This window comes from Amblyomma mixtum, chromosome 4 (assembly GCF_055824585.1).
Source record: "Amblyomma mixtum isolate Tamu chromosome 4, ASM5582458v1, whole genome shotgun sequence".
Classification (NCBI taxonomy): domain Eukaryota; kingdom Metazoa; phylum Arthropoda; class Arachnida; order Ixodida; family Ixodidae; genus Amblyomma; species Amblyomma mixtum.
Window position 1 is genome coordinate 158111732 of NC_143015.1, and position 20193 is coordinate 158131924.

Genomic DNA, 20193 nt, shown 5'->3' on the forward strand with positions numbered 1-20193 from the left:
CCCTGGACATAAACGTAGTATATGCCTGTCCTATTTCCGTAATAATTTTGAATAAATTTTGCCCTGGCTTCACGCCTCCCCTGATTATACTCCCAATTCATGTTTTTGGGGAGTGTCTTAACTGACAAAGTCCAACCGAGGGGGGCATCTGCACCATTGCGGTGGTGCACGAGGGAAAGCAGGTGAACGGGCTCTCGGTAAAAAGTAGCGACGCGCTAATGTTGGAGGAAGTGGCGATTGCACTGGCCGCCACCCACTCCGACGCAGCGTACATAATGTCGGACTCGCAGCAGGCCTGCCGAAATTACGTGCGGGGTAGGATAGCGCCGCTCGCCCGCAGAATACTATTGGCATTTGAGAGAAATTCGAATTCGGCTATGAGTAAAAACAGATAGTATGGGTGCCCGGTCACCAGGGGATTGAGGGGAACGAGGCCGCTCACGCGGCTGCCCGAGCGTTCCTTCCCCCGGGTTCCACTCAATAGACCGATTTCACAAAGCCTACTGCGCATGCGCGCGTTTACCGGAAGTAGCCAGCCGCCATCTTGGTTGTAGTCCTTCGTGGCGTCGTCTGCACGACAGCCCACATTACTTTGCGCCTTGACTGGCATTATACCCGGCTGCACTTTCCGCAGTTTCGTTTATTGTGTTGAGCTCTATAAAGGAAACAGAGGCTCCACGGTGGAGTTTCGAGGGGTGCAATGCTGATCGCGGTAGGAGCAGCGCAGAGAGGGTGGTCAGTTGCCCTTTGAAGTGGAGTGAACGTGGTGGCGACGCTGCGCTTGTTACTAGAACCTTGCTTTGGAAAATGCTGCAGGTGACGATGCAAACGCGCTTGACCGCCGCTTTCGTTAATTTTGTCAGCAGAATATTTCAACGCATAGCGATGCACGCGATTTTATTAACGTCTTCGGACAGTATTTACATTTCTTGCCACCACATTTAGCTGTTCCAGTATTCGCTGTATTCATCTAGGCATTCGCTATAGACGTGTCACACAGCGTTTGTTGTCTTTATTTTTTCGTCATAGCCCTTGCTGAAAACTGGCCATGCGATAGTTTTTAAGCATGAAATGCTTTTAGCCCCCGTTGTCGGCAGTGTGGTGACGTCACGCCGAGACCGAGAGCCATCATCCGGGCACTGAAATCGAGTCATCCGGGCACTGAAATGGAGTCATCCGGGCACTGAAATCGAGTCATCCGGGCACTGAAATCGAGTCATCCGGGCACTGAAATCGAGTCATCCGGGCACTGAATTCCAGTCATCCGGGCTCTGAAACGAGAACATCCGGGCACCGTACGAGACTTAACGAGATTTAACGAGACTCTCTAAGCCCTCCTACGCGACCGGCATGCAAGCAACGGTTGGTCTCCAAACGAGTCACAAAAAATAACTGCTGCCAGTGCCTTCTCAATGTTTATCAAGATATCAGTCGCGCTGTGCGTTTGATAATGCACGGAAATATAATTTCCGATTTCTAATAACGCCTGCAAAAAGCACATAAATGCCACGTACACTTCGTTGTCGTACGTGATCTCTTAGGGGCTTCGCGCATCGAAGCAAAGCTGCGCAGGTGCACAGGGGCCCGGGGGAGAAGCGCTGCGTTCAAAGGGCAAGGCATCGCGCCGAACGGGTGGTGGCGTTCCTCCCTTGCTTTACGGTGCGGTTCGGGTGTCCACCGAGATGGCAGAGAATTACTGCGCCATTTCCTTTCCTCAAAAAACCAAATGGCAAGGCATCGCGCTGAACGGGTGGTGGCGTTCCTCCCTTCCTGTACGGTGCGGTTCGGGTGTCCACCGAGATGACATTAGGCCCGTAAACATTTCATGCTTACTCTACTCTCGGTTACGGGAGAGGCAGAGATTTTTTTTTATTCAAATAAACACATAAGTGTATTCACGACGTGCTCGGCCGGTCACCAGCAGGAAAGATGAGCATTCGAGCGAGCTATGCCGTTTTTCTAAACGGAGATGTGACAAATGCTTGTGTTCAGCACAAAATTAGAAAAAGACAAGCCAATCGGGGAGCTTTTGAGTACGCTTAATTAGGGTTTAGGGGTTTTTAATTTCGTGAACAACAGTTTTATTTTGATTATTGCTACACTAAATACTTTTTATTTAGGTTAATATAATCTTCTGCCAGGGCGTCTCCCGTACGACTCACTCTCGTTATTTTCGCAGTAAGAGTACAGTGGATGGCCTTTTTTTTTCGAAAACAACGGGCAAAATGTGGATGATATCTCGGCATAAATGGTATGTTGCTGATACTGGAATGCCACTTATGCTCAACGACCAGTGAGCTGGAATTATTCCACATTTCTACAGTTTTATAGCCTCGCTTTCTCATTCCGTGAAATAGAGAAAGCATTATCGCTAGTATGGCAGCTCGAGACATGAGGAGTGAATACGTTTATCAAAACAACATTGTGGGTTCCTGAATATGACAATAAATCTGAGCACACTTGTTCCCTTACAACCTTGCACCGGGCAGAAATCTCTGGAAGGACGGCTTGACGATGTCGCACGAAGGCAAATCCGATCGCCTTCTTTTTAACAATTTAAGGGACCGCCTGAAAGCTGAGCGGCGCGTAAAAGACTCAGCTTCAGAACTTGAAAATTTTTCAATGTCCACTCACTGATCAACAGGGACAATACGGCTAAATGCACTGAACAGGACTACTTCACCTGCCTTTCGTGAACAGCTTCTACGCAATGTCTTGGGTACTTTTTCTCTTCTATAAAACGGAAAATCCTGGACCCTCTGCTTCGCACAGTTGTCGGAGCTCATGACACCCCTCAGGTGTCCACAGTGCCGCAAATCTAGCATTCATGCAGAGAAACATCGTGTGGCGACGCAAACAGGGCTGCTTCTTGCACGTGCGCCACGCACCGCGCCGACGCGGCCGCCGGCCGGAGTACCACCACTCCCAGACTGCATCGCGGCGGCGGTGGCGTAGCGCAACTGCTTGTGAAATCGGTCTATTCCCCGGTTCTGCCGCGGCAATCATACAGCTTCCGCTAATCTCTAACGCGGATATCACAAACCATTTACGCCTCTGCAGGAGGGTACTCCCGGGACCCGCCAAGGGTCTCGACAGAACCGAGGAGTGCCACCTCAGACGGCTCCAAACCGGGTCTTTCTTAAATCCCGCCGTACTAAAACACGTGGACCCGACTTTCACGGGCAGGTGCAGATTCTGCGGGCAGTATGCTGACCTATACCACATGGTGCGGTCCTGCCAGTAAAATGCACACATAGCCGTTATAAGTCAGCCAACTAGGGAGGGCTGGGAGGCGGCCCTGTCCAGCTCGGACCTGGAGGCCCAGCCGGCCCTGGTCCAGAGAGCACGGGCAGCGGCGGCAGCCAATGGCGTCCCGGAATAGGGACTGCCACCCAGGTCAACGTTCATCCGCAGCTTCCCTTTCCCAGTTCAATACAGTGCTACAATAAATTTTTTCTCCTCCTCCTCCCTGGACATATGGGACAAACTTTCCTTTGCCGGGTCTGAGGATGATATCCGCGTTTAAGAGCTGAACTTTCTTTCCCTCATGAATACCGTGAGAAGCAGTGCTGAGCTTTGGGTGCCTTGTTTACTAATAGAACCCAGTATACTAGAATGCATATAAGGGTTTCGTATTTTTATGCTTCATACACACCAGGATAGCTGGAAACAAGGACAAAAAAAAAAGATGGCAGTGTTCCAGTGCTATTTGTGTAATACGCGTACCTGCGTATTAACGGTATGTTTCCGAATTGCCTTCAAAACTTGCAGCCAGTACTGCTTCCAGCCAGTGAAATACCGTATCTGGTAGCAGCATCCAACCAGCTGTTGAAGTTGAAGTTGAAACTTCTAGAGTGAATCAAAGTCACTGGCATAGTCTCATGATGGATAGACGTTTCGGAACCACGTTCGGATTCCTTATCCCCCTGCACGAACAGTTCGCCTGAAAATACTCTGGTTAGATGACGAAGGTGTTTAGCGGGAACATTGCAGTGAGTTGGTGCACATTGTATTCCTAACCTCGTTAACTTGCACGTTTGAATGGTGACGCGTGTGTTGTCGCAGGTGCGCAAGACAAACCAGGCGTTCATCTCCCTGGGCGGTGATTACCAGACTGCGGCTTACACGTACGAGAACATAGACACGCTTATCCGCTACATCAACGCCAAGGTAACGTGTGTAACCTCTCTTATGTTTAGCACGCCTTCGTCAGGTTCTGGCTGATTTTTCTTCGGGTTTTATGATGTATACGGACTACTTCTAAGGTACTTCTAAGGACTACTTCTAGTGGTCATGTATTTTGCTATTCAAAATCGTTGCGTGCGCTACATTTTTAATTGAAAAGAGTTTCACTTAAGCGTTTACCTGAGTTATAGAATAAATCTCGTTGGCTTCGTAATTTCTATCTTTTTCTTGCCTCAAAAGCGTGTGGTCCTGAGCGCATTAGCAGCCCAATATCCTTCCACCATGAAAACGCAAGAGAAGCATCGTTGTGCAGTGTGTCGTTTCTAGCTTTGTGCACACCTTGCAAGGGGTGCAAAACCTCACCAAGCATATCTGCGGCTTTTTGTCTGCGTTCACCTTGGTATTTGTAATAACCCAATAAAAGGTCTATAGATCGAACGATCGATCGACCAATCTGTCAATAAGCGCGTCGTTCGATCAATTGATTGCTCAATCTACCTATTGATCGATCAGTGAAATTATTGATTGATTGATAGATTGATTGATTGATTGAATCTTTACACATCGATCGAGCAATCGACCAATCTGTCCATCAGCCCGTCGTTCAACCAATCAATTGCTCGATCGACGTATTGATCGATTTTTGGATCGAATGATTCACTGACTGATTCCATTGATCGATTGATTGATTTCATTGATCGATTCATCCAAACATCGACCTCTTCCAGGAGTTTGCACAATATATAAAACACTTCTCTTCGTGAGCAAGTGGTGGTGGTGAAAATATTTTAATGAAATAGTTTAGGAGGTTGTAGCGGCGGTTGGAGCTCTCAGTCCGGAACCCCATTGGCGTAGGCTGCTGTCCGGGCTCTTTCGATGAGTTGCTTTTGACTCGTTTCGTCCGAGCTGGTCAGAGCAAGTGATAGCAAAGCAACGAATGAAATAAACGGCGTTTCTTTTTGTTGTGTGAGCGCACTCGACTTGCATTCATCTGCTGCCCTCAATCTTCTCCGCCATACGCCGTGCAGCACCAGCACCTGCCCAAGGTGCACGCCTTCTACTCCACCCCATCGTGCTACCTGCGCTCCCTGCTGGAGACCAACGAGGCCTGGTCCGAGCTGGACGAGGACCTGTTCCCCTACACGGACGGCGTCCCGGGCAGCGGGCCGGAGGATGCCCCCCAGCAGCCGGCCTACTGGACGGGATACTTCAGCTCCGAGCCCGCCTTCAAGCGCACTGTGAGGAGGGCCAACGGAGTGCTGCAGGCCTGCAAGCAGCTCGCCGTCTTGGGATTCGTCCACAGCAAGGACATCCGGATCTTCCGTGAGCTCCTCCTCTCTCACCTTTTCTCTTGCTGTGTGGACAGAATCTCGCTATTAAGGCGAAAGCCTTTAATGCCGCATACTGTCGTTAGCAGACGCGTCGGCAGCCGTGTCGGCAGGTTTGTCCGCCTTTCGGCGTCGCTGCTTAAAAAGAAACTGCGCCAAGGGTGGGAATTTGAAGCGGAGACGCTACCACTCCGCCACGAAGGCTCAACGTTCGAGCATGAATAAAGGCGCATCTAGCGAATGCATGGGTCTCATAAATAAAATAAAAGGAATCAAGTCAAGAAAAGGAAAAATAAAAAATACGAAAATAAACGAAAATAAAAACAATAAAAATAAGATATTAAAATGAAAACAATAAAAATAAGAAAAGGAGCAAAGAAGAAAATATAAAAATAAAAAAGTAAATAAAAACAAACTGTGTGCCAGGAAACGCTTTCGCCTTGCAGCACTTAAGAGGGCCCAAGTGTCCTCTGCATTTTTTGCGGTATCGCGGATGTAGCAGTGCGTAACGAGTCTCTTCACATAGCGTTCTGCTAGATGCAATTGAAAGCCGCAAACAAATTTCACAGCGTTAGCTCCAATACTTGCATTACTCAAGGTCGCGTAAGGATGAAAACCAAGGACATTCAACTGGGACCGGTGTGTGGTACCATTGGTACACAGATTGTGGACCACCTAATTGGCGTAGAATATTCGGAGTGGTTCCAAACGATTCAGCGCATTACGGAGCATCAATTTATTACTCGAAACAAAGCGCATCTTATAATAGGGATTCGCAGCGATGGCCTTTGGTTCCCCAATCTGTGACTTCTTGAAACTTCAAACGTCCATTACGACCAAACTAATTGACGTAGGACATTTGAAGTGGTGTCAAGGAAGGTAAAGGAAGGGAAAACTTTATTTTCACTAATGGTTTTTCCTGAGGTTTGGGGGCATCTTCAGAGACGTCTTGGTTCTACCCCCAGGAGCCTTCTCTGTCGAAGTCGTCCGCCTCTAATCAATGGTCGGTTGCCCTCAGTCCAGAGCTCCGCTGGCCACTGCCGCCCGTTGAGCTCGCTGTACCAGACCTTGTTGGTCTTCACAGCGGTCGCTGGACAGCAGAGTCTCCCACTGCTCCGCACTCGGGTTTTGTATTTTGGGGACCACGTCTATGTTTTGGCAGGCCCATGTGATGTGATATAGAGTAGGTTTTTCGTCGCACCAGGGACATTCGTCCGCGTATATCGTAGGGTGCATTTTGTTTAGTATATGTAGGTTTGGGAAAGAGCCGGTTTGTAATTGTCTCCAAGTGACAGCTTCCTCTCTGCTCAGAGATTTGTGCGGTGGGGGATATCGCATTCTTCTGCCTCTAAATTACATGAATGGCAGGATAGGTCGTCACGCGCTCCGTATACTCCTCACAGCGAGCGACAGAATTAAAAACCAGGAAGAACAAAAGGACAAGATTCCACACAAAATTGTGTGGGTACCGGGGCACACGGGGGTGGCAGGGAACCAAGAGGCCGACAGGATAGCTCGAGGATACATTACTTTCCGAGCGTCCGACGAGACCGCGGAACTCGCGCCAGCACCCAGGGAATACTCGGCCATACTGCAAAACTATAGAGGCAGAAGTGGTGTCAAACAATTTGTCTTCTTGTGTTGTATACGTGGGCATCAAAAAAGTAGATATACGGATATAACGAAAAAAATTTACTGGATATAGCGAAGATTGCTAATGACGCAATATTAGTTCGATATCGCTAACGCTCGCTACTCATACGCTGCCTGAGTGTTTTGCTCTGTTTTTTTTTTTTTTGAGCACTCAACCAGAACCCCGCTTGTTTTCGCGGACAACGTTTATTGAACAAGATTCTTCACATTCATATGTAGTAAAAGAAGTGACGTGCGAAGTTTCTTCTTGTCGCGCTATGCCATCGGCCGAGCTGTTGTGTGTCTGTATTAATGACGACGTTTAGTTTGTTGTAGAATTAAGAAAAACGCGAAGCATTTAAAAGAACAATACAACCCCACATTCAAGAGCAAACCTCGTGTAAAAAAGAAAAATCACTCGCGTATATTGCATAACATTCTGTAATGCATCGATCTTCCATGATATATGGCGTCAATCGTGGGCATGATTTGTTCTTAGAGACGCAATAACGGAGATACATGCGAATGATTTCGGTTTCGATTCCATGGTAGACCGATGGTTTCTTGACACTCACAATGTGAACAAAGTCGACAACAGGACTTTATTCGTCTGGCCAAGGCGTTAATCATTGGCGGGGTTTAAATAGGGTCTTCCTCCGTGCCCACACGAAGTCACGTCCTCTTGTCGAAACGTTGGCAAGCACCCTGAGGCTTTTCCCTTCCTTGTTCACTCTGTGAGTGCCGGTTTCGATTGGTCACATTAAATCCTTCGCGTTAATGTGCCACAGATGCTGCTCTTTCAAGCGTTTTTCAACCTTGACGATAAAGAAGGCTAATTTTGCCGGCGGCAAATTCGATTTGCGTGCAGTAATGCAAAAGTTGGAGTTGAAAAGCATTTAAGTCGTCGTAGCTGCCATTGAATAACGACACTAGGGACTGGACTAATATGGACAAGAGGCATTAAATTCGCTGTAGTTACTAGATTCCAACCGAAACGGCTAATGTACAGTACGGTCAACTGTTAAAGGGAACATGCGATCGCGTGGCTTCCGCGCTTCGCGAAGCGCTGCCGCCCAGAATGTACGAGAACTGACGGCACAAGATGCATGCACAGTAAGCATGGCGGCTGGTCTTTCCGCGCATCCGCCTGATGCCGCCCATTCTCGCCACATCTAGGCAACAGGGCTTCGCGAAGCGCAGAGGCCACGCGATCGCATGTTCCCCTTAACAGTGGACCGTACTGTACGTAACGTGCACAATTTCAGCATCTTTGGCGCAGATCCAACTGCGGCTCAGGTGAAAACATGTGCTTTGGATTCACGGTATAGCACTTACATGTCCATCCCGTGGTTGTCCTGCAGTGACCTATGCCCATTCACGCTAGCTTTACACGCTTCGCAACTTTATTTTGTTTTCTTTTTTTCTTTCTCAAAATCTCTCGCAGAGGAGAGCGTGGCCCTGGCCCAAAACAGCGAAGTGATAGCGTATGTGGGTGACGTCCTTCACTCTTCCCCTCGTACTCCCCTAAACTGCTTCTGTAGCATCCGGCCGCCATTGCAGGGGAGGCGAGAGGCCCGAGGTGCTGCTGCAACACGAGGCGCTCCTTAACAACGGCATCGCGCGCTGTCAGGTGGGCACCGTCCTCAGAGAAGCGTCTTCTCCTATCCTGGGTGTCACTTTTGTGGGTGGGCTCTGATAATACCCAAAGCGAAGACGTCTATAGCGTGCTGGCATATTCGTTTCATGACCTTAAGCCGTGTTTCTGGGTGTTACATAAAGGCTGGTGGTTACACGTTGTGTTCACAGGCACTGAATGCAAGCACGTTTGTATGAGCTCCGGCAATGTCAATGTGCAGATGATGGCTGCGACGTTATAACGGAAGTCATATGCAGCGTAATATTTACATAGTCTGCCAGCTGCCCCGCACTGGGGATCTCGTACAGCGAAAATGGAGTGCAATGCAGTCTTCGGCGATGTCTTTTTCTTTCGAACAATACGCGTCTTTATTCAAACACTGGAATGTGCTCCACGTCCTGGAACACTACAGACAACGTCAAACGACAACCGACCAGGCTGACTTGTTGGTTGTAGAGACCCCTCGGCCTCTAAAGAAACAAAATGGCTCTAACCAATGTGCAAAAGGAGCTCTAACACAGCAGTGCGCACCGTTTAACTATTGGTCGAGCAACTGTATTGTTTTCGTACGATAAAGTTGAGTTTATAATCGGCTGTATAATTTTTTTTAATCCGATGTTGATTGCCTCAGGGCATAAAACGGTATGTAATGATAGATGAGGATGCGTAAATAAATCAGGAAAGGTTCGCTGATCTAATGAAATGGAGCATGTGTTTAACGCAGAAACGTGCAACCAAACACAGCGTTTAAAAGCTTTGATTAAAAGCTTTGATAAAGCTGTGAACGATATGTATACTTTGAGAGAGCGTCCCCGGCTTGTACTATGTTACTCTAATATATGGTTTATGGTTTATGGGGGTTTAACGTCCCAAAGAGACTCAGGCTATGAGGGGCGCCGTAGTGAAGAGCTCCGAAAATTTTGACCACCTGGCGTTCTTTAACGTGCACCGACATCGCACAGTACACGGGCCTCTACGAATTCGACTACATCGAAATTCGACCGCCGCGGCCGGGATCGAACCCGCGTATTTCGGGTGGTGGTGGTGAAAACATTTATTAACAAGGGACAAGCGGTATGTTTGGTTCAGCCCTTAAGGAACCGATCCTCACAAGCACTAGGTGGAGGTCCCTCGTTTGGGACCCCAGTGGCGGTGGCCGCCGCCCGGGCGCGCCCGACTAAGGCTTGTTGGGCCTGTAAGTCGTGGCAGCCGAGCAGGGTCGCTTCCTAGTCCTCCCGGGTTCGGTTGGGGATGGGGGGAATAGCCGGGTTGGAGGGGCAGGCCCACACCGTGTGATAGGTGTCAGAAGACACCGCACTACAGTGCGGGCAGCTGCCGTTAAAGGAGGGGTCAAAATGCTTTAGTGCTGCCGGGCACAGAAATGTATTGGTGAGAATTTCGGGTCAGCAGCCGAGTGCCATAACCACAGAGCCACCGCGGCTGCATCACTCTGATAAAGATTCATCAGATAGGAGTATAAGATAGCTGTGACTGCATATTGGCCTTTCAGTTGTTCTTACTCGTGGTGCTTACTGTCCTCCCCCCTTTTTCACTCCCTGATCAGCGCGTGATGGACGAGGCCCTTCGAGCCCTCGTGTGGGAGGGCAACTCGGTGAGTCAGCTGCGCTTCTCCCACTGCCTGGACGCCGAGGATGACTGCAAGCCGGTGGACGCCGACGAGTCCTGGCTGCTGGTCTACAACCCGCTCAGCTACGCCTACACCACCTACGTCCGGCTGCCGGCGAAGCACGGCTACTCCTACGTCGTCGACGGCGTCAGCGCCCAGGTCTGTAGCCGACCAGAGTTTGGCGGCCTCACATGCAGACGCCAAGTCCCTGGTCCACCCCTTATAGAAATGGTCTATAGACAGTCTGTAGACTGCTTATAGACTGCGTTGCCTTCCTATGGATATTTCTTTTTGGCTGTTGGTAGTCTGTAGACTGTCTATAGACAAAAGTCTACTAAGAGTGTATGATCATAAATCTATAGATTGTGTATAGACGGTCTATAGCATTTGTATTGCCTATAGACTGATCTCTAGGATTTTCCTATAGAAAGACTATGGACGTTATAGACAGAAGTCTATGGACAGTCGATAAGCTGTCTAAAAACTTTCGTAAGGGACTAGCTGAAACATGGTTACTAGCGCTAAAAAACACTAGGGACAGAGCAAAGATGCCGATGGGACACATCTTTTCGCTGTCCCATGTCTTTTTGGCGCTAGTAACCATTTTCAGTCAGTGAATCAAAAGCACCAAGTAGCCCGCCTTTCTTATTTAATCACCAAGTCCCTGGTTGCCGTGGATGACCGCGCAATAGGCACGGCGGAGGAATCCCTAGTCTCGAGAACTGTTCTTTAATATTCCTAAAAAAACCTTCACAAATGAAACGGCAATTTAGTTGGAAGATTTTCGTCTGTTTGGTGATGATAATAAATCGACGTCCGTTTTGGGAATGTTTTCGGCGTTAATGATGAGGCGAAAAATCAGATCCGACATTTTTTCCCCCTTTCAGACAGACTAGTGACCGCCTTATCTGGACTAAGGTTCTAAATTGGCCGTGTTTTTGTGACGGCATACCTCGGTGGCGACAGCGCCGATACAAAGAAAACAAAAAAAAATCTGGACTCAGTACAAAAGAGTAGACAAATTCGAGCGCTCAGTACCTGAAATGAGCTATCTTTTTGTTTTGCTTGTCCCTATTTTTCACCTTTGCCCAGTTCATTTTAGGTACCCAGCTCTTCGTGCTTCTCTCTTTCGTCCATAGTCCTTTGTTTCCTTTTTTAGAGATGGATTTCGGCATTTTTTCGTAACTTGAAGAGTAAAACGTACTTTGGTAGGTCACGCTGGACAAGTCTTTATTATTATTCGACAAGTGTGCCGCAAGGCTTATAAACAATTTATTCAGAAGAGCGTGTTGTCGGGCTAGTTGGTTCTGCATAGTATATAAGTGAAATGCGCAACAACTTAGACGGGACACAGAAAGAAACACATACAACAGTTCACGAGCGCTCGTGAACTGTTGTATGTGTTTCTTTCTGTGTCCCGTCTAAGTTGTTGCGCATTTCACTTATAAACAATTTATTGTTGAAGGCTTTGCCTCTTGGCATGCGTCCTCTTTCATAGCGCTCGTCCTGTCGTCTTCTCTATGTGTCGTCATTTTTTTTTACGCAAAACACTTGCCATGGGGAATGAAGAATGTGACCGACTATCCCGCCAACAACTCTTTCCACCGCAGATCCTGTCGGCCGAGGACAAAGTGGAAGAGGTGGTGTTCCCGTCGCAGCTGGTTCCGCTCGGGGTCCGGGCCCACTACGTGCAGAGGACGAGGGACGACCCGGCACCGGCCAGGCAGCCACGCACCTCCAGGGTGGAGAAGGAGACCAAGATGGCCGTCATCCGCAACAAGGTAGAAGCGGAGAGCACCGGCGCATAACTGGGTGCAGGTCATACCTAACTGTGGCCGCAGCCTTGGCTTGTGGAAGCTGCCTTTAACAACATGTCTCACTACCGCTGCTTCCATCAACACCTGTAGGTAACAGTGGCCTTATCAGACCACCCACAAGCGTAGATTTTTACAGCGAAAGGTGTAACTCGGAGAATTCCGTGAAGGATTGCGTGTAGGCTGTCAACATCGTTGAATAGGAGCTTACGGTCAAGTGAACAGTGCCGGCCACGTCACTAGTGCAAGACACATGATCATGTGCCCTTTACTACTATTGTCGTTGCCCAGACTGCCACAAAGTGTGCAGGTCGCAGTCTTTACGGTAGGTCTAAGGCATAAACAAAAGACAAGCAGCAGCACGACGATAGCTTTCGCTGTGTTTCAGGCATCACGCAGCAGGACATGCACACTTGTCAATTTTTATAGTTAAAGCCGTCTTGTATGAAAAAAAATAGACAGATTTGAGCTGCAATTTGAAATGCGAAGCAGCATATAAATTAGGCCATGCCCACACCCGCGCTTTAGTCGCTCCTTGTACGGTAACCCCCCCCCCCCCCCCCCCCCCCCTGGTCAGGGTATTTTAGCTATCTTACCCATGCTGAGCAAGACGTCGGTTCGGAAGACCAGGGGCGGGGTTGCCCTCACTCCGTCCGTAATCAAGGACTGGCTTCATTTCCGAGGCTTGCTTCCCCGCCTCGGGTGTCCAACATGCTTGTCCCGGGAAGTCGAAGCCCACATATCGACCACCTGTGCTGTGGGTCGGTCCAGCATTGTAACCCACGAGTTCCGGGGACCTGGCTACAGAGAGTTTCTCGGCTGACACTGTTGGTTCCTATGCTAATTGGACGCAGGGACAGTGTCGCCGGTCTCTTCTGTATTTCATCACAGGAGCAAACTTTTCTTTAATTCTGTTTAACCACTCGCTCCTTACTAAGCAACTCACTAGGGAACCACCGGTTCCCCACTGGTATCGGAGTTTGAACAACTAATTCGTAAGAGAACTACTGGGTTCCCAGTGATATCCAGATTTGAAATACTTGCTACTCGTTGGAAGCAGCGCGAGTCCTCTACCTATGCGTTTCCCCTCTTCATTTTGGCGTTTCGCCATTTACGTGGTCCAGGTAGTCCTACGCTATAAGAGTCGCCCAGGCTAATGAGCGGCCGCTCTCAAGAATACGTCATCCATGATCACGTGATAGAGGAGGGCTTAGGAACACCGTATCTTACTCGTAGTCATGGAGCAGCTCACACCCATCTTGTAACGAAGCAAGGTACACGCCTTACTCGATTGGACGACGTGACAACACACTTCTTCTCTGAGCTCATATTAGGCGGCTGACAATCAATCCACGATTGATGAACTCGCAGCGCTACCGCCTTGTTCTGGATTCCACGACGGGCTTCATCCGCGGCGTGATGGTCAAGGGAGGACTGCAGGTGACGCTAGGGCACCAGTTCATGTCTTACCACGCGTACCAGGGGAACAGCCGCAAGGCATCGGACAGCCACGTGCTGAACCCGGTCAACGACGAACCCTTTGACCTGGGGAACAACATCACCTTCGAGATCGTTCGAGGACCTGAGGTGAGGCTTGCATGTCATAGTGGTGGGCAATTGAAGACTCTAAAGTAAACTGATTACTGTGCAGCGGGCTAAGGAAATAAGTAGGGGTGTGCGAATATCAAATTTTTCGAATACGAATCGAATACGAATACTTGGTTCCGAATATCGAATCGAATAATCAAGGACAGATGCATTTAACCACTACAAAAAATTATTTGAGCACCCAAGAACATCACAGGTCAACTATCAGTGATGAAATGAACACGAAAGATGTGTTTGGCTGCACAAAAAGTATCAAAGTCTCGAACATTATTCATAGAAGAGTGGAAATATGGTTGGTTGGTTGGTTTATGGGGTTTAACGTCCCAAAGCGACTAAGGCTATGAGAGACGCCGTAGTGGAGGGCTCCGGAAATTTCGACCACCTGGGGTTCTTTAACGTGCACTGACATCGCACAGTACACGGGCCTCGAATTTCTCCTCCAAAGAAATTTAGCCGCCGCGGCCGGGATCGAACCCGCGTCTTTCGGGCCAGCAGCCGAGCACCATAGCCACTGAGCCACCGCGGCGGCGAGTGGAAATATCAGAGAAGATGGCTAGTACACAGCATTGATTAAGGCTAGCTTGCCATAAGTACAAAAGCGCGTTGCTGGGATGAACATAAAAGGTTGTCTTGAAGGAAAACCGGCTGCTCCACACGGTCAGGCAGAAGTAGCTAGTTCCCTTCTAGCTGAAGCGACTTCTCCAGCCACAAAAATGCCCTCTCACTTGGCACTGAACTGGCACGTATTGCGAAGTATTTCGCAGCTTCGCTTCGCAGCTTCGCAGGCATAGCCACAAAGAAGCTCACCAGCGTAGTCAGCTACTGCATGGCCCAACGTTACGCATTGCTCTGGGCGGCGCTATATTGTTATGTCTCTTTTGATAGGACTTGCGGACCGAAATGAACGCCGGTGCTCGCAATAGAATATTCGGCTGGGTACGAATATTCGCGTCGGATCGAATATTCGAAACATGACGAATACCTAGATTTCGAATCGAATACGAATACTAAAATATACTATTCGAATTATATTCGAAAATTTCGAATATTCGCACACCCCTAGAAATAAGAGCTAGGATGGATGAATTTGGTAGGTACTCTCTAGTTTAAAAAGCGGCTTGCTTCAGCCTTTGAAAGTATGCCACAGCTCTACTCTCACCTATTAGTACTCATCAGTGCTCGCACTTGGGGACGAAACATGGAGGCTAACAAGAAAGCTTGAAAAAAAACACACAAAGACAACTAATTCCCCATTCTGTTAACAGTGTGATAGCATTAGCTGCAGCTGATGCCGCAGTTACCGTTAGTGGCGTCACTTCCGGTCCGACTACGTCACCTCCTTCCAGCCAATGGGGGAGTTTCGTCTGGTGACGTCATTTACCTCCAGCCAATTGGAAGGCTGCGGTCTGATGACGTCACTTCCCTCTAACCAATGGGAATGTTTCCGTCTGATCCCGTCCCTTTCCTCTGAACAATGGGCGAATTTTATGACCGACTTACGCATTTCGGCTCCATGCGGCTTCTACGGCTATCATATTATGAAACTTAGCACAACAGAAAATTTTTATAGAAAACAAAATGGTAAAAATAAGCTAAGGAAGGGAAAGAATGTGCATCAGGAAAAAGAGTCAGTTAATTATATTCCAGCGGAATATCACGCTGTTCTTTTTCTGTCATATTCTAGCTGAGATTAAGAGAGGAGAATGGACTTGGGTGTGACATGTAAAGCGACGATAAGGTAATCGATTGTCCAGCGTTATTACAGAATCGACTCCAAATGAAAGAAAACAAAGCAGATTTGTCGGTATTGAGTCCGGTGGGAAAATGCAATTAAAAATTTGCAGAAATAAGGCGGCTGCAACTAGCGGAGGGCAGGGCTTATTGGAGACCTTACGGGACAGGACCAACCAGTAGTAGAAGTAACCGGGTTGATGGTTAGGCTGTCTGTACGTTTCCTTCAGTATCTTCAATGCTCGCTCTGGCGCTCGCTTTCTTGCTCCGGGTGCAGGTGCAAGAGCTGCACCAGCGTTACACTCCTTGGCTGAGCCTGGTGGTGCGACTCTTCGAGAGCGAGGAGGTGATTGAGTTCGAGTGGGCCCTGGGGCCGGTGCCGCTCAGCGACCAGAAGGGCAAGGAGATCGTCTCTCGCTTCGTCAGTAACCTCCAGAGCGGGCAGGTCTTCTACACCGACACCAATGGGCGGCGCAGCATCGAGAGAAAGTACGCCAGCCCATTTCCGGTTCCGGCAAACACTTCGTGAGCGGCGAGTCGGACGCTGTGCCTTCAAAGTTCCACAGCCATGGGCATACACGACGATTCTGGACAAAAGCATTTTTGAACTGGAAAGAGTTTACGAACGCTAGTTTTTCGTATATTGTAAGATTTCACTATAGCAATGAATATATCCTCAGATCACACGTCGTCAGGCTTGTAGTTTTTAAGGAGAAAGCCTTTAATGGCTCATACTGTCGTCCGTTAGCAGAGGGTGTCACGCCTTTGGCAGCGTTTAACTCGTGTTAACTCGGGAACTAAAAAAGATAATAGAAAACGAATGGTTGCTTCAGATAGAGGAGGAAACAATGAATCTACATGCCAATTAGATGGCTGTAGAATTAAAAGTTAATAAATTATATTCAAAAATGTTTAAATTGCGACGAAATAGCGCGGACGTCGATATAGCCACGGGAACGGTGTGACGTCACATGCGCCGGAAGTCGTCACGACATAGTGTAAATTTTCACAAAATTGTCGGAAAAACGTCGGACTGGTGTCAAATTAGGTGGGAAAATGTGTAATTAAGCGTAATTAGAACTTGAGATCCCCGGTAGATGCGTAATTTGGGTATCAGAATATAGCCACGGGAGCGGTGTAACGTCACATCCACCGGAAGTCGTCCCGGCATAGTGTTCTCGGCTTTCCTGTCTCAACACTTTAGTTGCCAAAGTGTTCTTGCAATTTTTTTTTCTTTAACGTTTTTGCTATTGTCAAGAGCGTTCCCCATTGGTTTTCTATGGCAGTCTTAAATGCTCGATGTGAGCCATGGAAACACTATAACAGAAAGATTTTCCTACACATCGGAAGAATGGACCATTACCTTCAATACTTCCAAATTTTTCAACAATAAAAATTTTTGTCCAATAATGTTAGACATGAAGTTGCAGAACACTGCTATAAATTCAGTGATTTATTGTGCCCCTAGCGTTAGAGACTCTCGCGACAAACGTTCACAACTTCTATAAGCACAGGCAACTGCTAACGACAATGACTATAAATTTAAGCCTTCTGCAATCGCAGTTGTTATTTTCCAACGAAAGCAGTTGTGCTTTGGATGTGAATTCAAATACTTGACCGGATTGGATCAAAATGTAACTAATTTTCTTGGTTTTTTTTTTTTGTTTCTGAGTGGCGCCCCTCATTCCCAGCGCGAATGTCTCTGATACGTTGTTTTGCCTGCAGGAGGCTCGATGGAAGTCCTGTGGCGTCCAACTTCTTCCCGGTGACATCGTGGGCATTCCTAGCGGTGAGCATTCACTGCAGCCGATCGGAATTCCGAATAGCCGAATGAATTCGATGAACTCTCATGACGCTTGCTTTTTTTACGGCTAAATTTCGGTCGATATTATCGATTTATCGACATATTGGGCCTACTAGTACATACCTCACGAAAAATGACTGCATGACGAAAGAACAATCCGACGCTCGAAGAAGAGACCAGGATGAATGCTGAACATTAAACATTTATTGTGAAGGATTCATAGCTATATGTACGCTGCCCGAGGCAAAGGGATCATGCTGTCCTTCCTGAGCTTTCCTTCCTCTATGGTGCAGAGTGAACAGCAGGGAACCCAGATAACAGTGTTCCCGGACCGGCCGCAAGGTGCCGCCAGCCTCTCATCCGGCCACCTAGAGTTCCTCATCCAGCGCCGCCTGTTGGGGCACCGCGGAGTTTCCCTGAGAGGGCGCCACTGGTTGCACATTGGTACGATTCCCGAGTCCCAGGTAAGCCCTGGCTTGCATTACTAACGAGCGCCGTACAGCCGGAAGTTTTGAGTAATCTAATTTGTTGTGACCGCCGTGCCCGGGAATAGTTATAGACGTCTGCGAATCGAAAGAAAAAATTCCTCTCAAATCATTGCGCTCACGACAAGGACAAGTGGGCATGTGGAGATCTAATAAGTTAAAGTGACAACGGAAGAACACGAAGAGAAATCCAAAGATACGGATATTGAGGTTCCATGAGCCAGAACGCTTAGGACCATGGAACGTATGAATACTACGAGTGACTTAGCAGATAACTTCGTTTTCCAGTGGGCATGGTCTCTCCGCGATGATAACGATGATTCTGCAGCTGCAGCAATTCTAATATCTCCGCCACGCTCCTGATAAGGAGCAAAGCGAGTATAGATGCAATCAGCGTAAGAGAAAAGTATATAACATTTGTGTCTTACCGGTACCCACCGATCAGACAGAAACGTGGAAGTTAACGAAAAGGGTTGAACTTATACTGAAGACAACGCAGTGAGCTATGGAATTAAAAATGATGGGTTTAGCGTTAAGAGACAGGAAGAGAACAGCAGAGTTGGTCAGGAACAAACGCCACTTAATGACATTCCGTTCGAAGTCAAGAGAAAGAAATGGGCAGGGTGTGTAATGCGAATGAAATATAGCTAATTGTCGATAATGATAACAGACTGGGCAGTCAGGTGGGATGAAGAGATTGAAAATTTTGCCGGGTAAGGTGAACACAGGGGCACAGTACAGGGGGTAATTGCAGGAACATGAAAAAGGTATCTGACTTGCAGTGGGCATAGTTAAGATGATGAAAAGGAAAGTAGAGAGTTGTCATGCCTCTCGAGAGATTGTTTAGACTGTATGCCTTGCGACATCCATGGCTTTCTGTTTTGCTGCATTATGTTCTAGGAGTTCCTGCGTAACTTCGCTAACCGCCTAGTGTGGACCCCTCAGCTTTCGCTGGTGGACACCCGGCAACCGTACTTCACAAACCTGACCCAGAGAGAGGTGAGTGGTTTCTGTGATGGTAAATGTGTCCCCCACTCTGATGTCAATACATGCACGAGTGTAATTAAATAAGACCAGTAACATACAAGGGCTGCAAAAAACAAAAAGGGCAGAAATCCCAACGTTTCGGCAAGAACTCGTGCTCTTCTTCAGGGGCAACTGGATGGTCAGCACGCAGTAGGGAGCCGACCTTGCTCCTCTCCATGGCTACATGACGAAGGCTAGTCACACAGGCGGAGGGTCGAGTACCTGGAAATGTGTTTGTGCTTACTATTGCATTTTGAACGCACCACGATTCTCCGTGAAGCCTAATGACTGGATTATGTTCCACGCCCAACACGCTCGCACACAGCAAAAGGAATCTTGTGGAACACACCCGTTCATTTTGATGCGTTAGCATTATAGGCCCTGTTCGCGAGAAAAGCCGGCGTCCGTCCTTCCGCCCATGCCACAAAAAAAAAGGCAGTGCATCTGCCGCGGTGGGCGGGTGGCAGTCTGCCCGCCAGGTTGTGGTCAACCTGCCTATCATGGCAGGTGGCAATGAAATTGCTTCAATTTAGTTGCAGTTGCCACGTGGCCACCATGGCACTGGGCGTCAGCTCACTGGCCGCGACAGTCTCCCGAAGAACTTTCTGTGCAAAAATGAGCCTTCGGGAGCTGGGCACGAGCCGCATGGTCCTCACAATACCTACGGGTAGCTGTGTTTGAAACAGCCACCTGCTTAACCGCTGCATCACTGAGCCAGGAGTGTTGTGAGGACTCCGCGCTATATGTGAAGCTATGAAAAAGGAGTACTTGTGCGGGAGGGATATCTAATGTCATTGTATTGTACTCTTGAGGTATAGGGTAAGCGTCGTCGAAGTTTTTTTCTTGGGGACGCGATCTATGGATCATGCTAGGAAGCGGCCATTTCGGAAACTGCTGCCAACATTACAATGGAGGTAATCGAACAGAAGGCGCTTTCAGACCTTTAAGAAAAGGTGTTAAAGCATTATATCGACGATTGCTTATGTGTTCTAAAAAAAGATTCAGATGTGGACAACTTCCTTTCGCATAGCAACTCGGTCGTGCCAGCTGTCCAATTCGTATTAGAGCGTGAAAATAACGACTTGCTTTTCCCGGTGTCCTCTTAAAAAAGACAAGAAGAAGACGTGATGTTTTGTGAGCATAGAAAACACAAACCGGCGAATACCTGAACTTCACCTCTAATCATCTAGGGAACCATAAGGCTTCCGTCGCTTCAAGTCTCCTGTCAATAGGAAAGCAATAGAACAAAGGACGAAGCTATACCGTGTTCGCCGATGTGTAGAAGACGCACTCTGGCCAATAGCCTCCTCTGCTCAC

General features: G+C 48.2%; 1 protein-coding gene across 1 annotated transcript in view; it reads left to right on the forward strand.

Annotated features, from left to right (window-relative positions):
• LOC149348949 (lysosomal alpha-mannosidase-like) overlaps positions 1 to 20193 on the forward strand; it is a 278443-nt gene that overhangs the window by 255293 nt on the left and 2957 nt on the right. Inside the window, exons 6-16 of the mRNA XM_089541055.1 lie at positions 4066 to 4170; positions 5214 to 5508; positions 8590 to 8629; positions 8706 to 8775; positions 10346 to 10567; positions 12019 to 12189; positions 13594 to 13809; positions 15839 to 16050; positions 17287 to 17350; positions 17659 to 17829; positions 18751 to 18849. Of these exons, the coding sequence (XP_089397181.1) occupies positions 4066 to 4170; positions 5214 to 5508; positions 8590 to 8629; positions 8706 to 8775; positions 10346 to 10567; positions 12019 to 12189; positions 13594 to 13809; positions 15839 to 16050; positions 17287 to 17350; positions 17659 to 17829; positions 18751 to 18849 (1665 nt within the window). The remainder of the gene's footprint in view (positions 1 to 4065; positions 4171 to 5213; positions 5509 to 8589; positions 8630 to 8705; positions 8776 to 10345; positions 10568 to 12018; positions 12190 to 13593; positions 13810 to 15838; positions 16051 to 17286; positions 17351 to 17658; positions 17830 to 18750; positions 18850 to 20193) is intronic.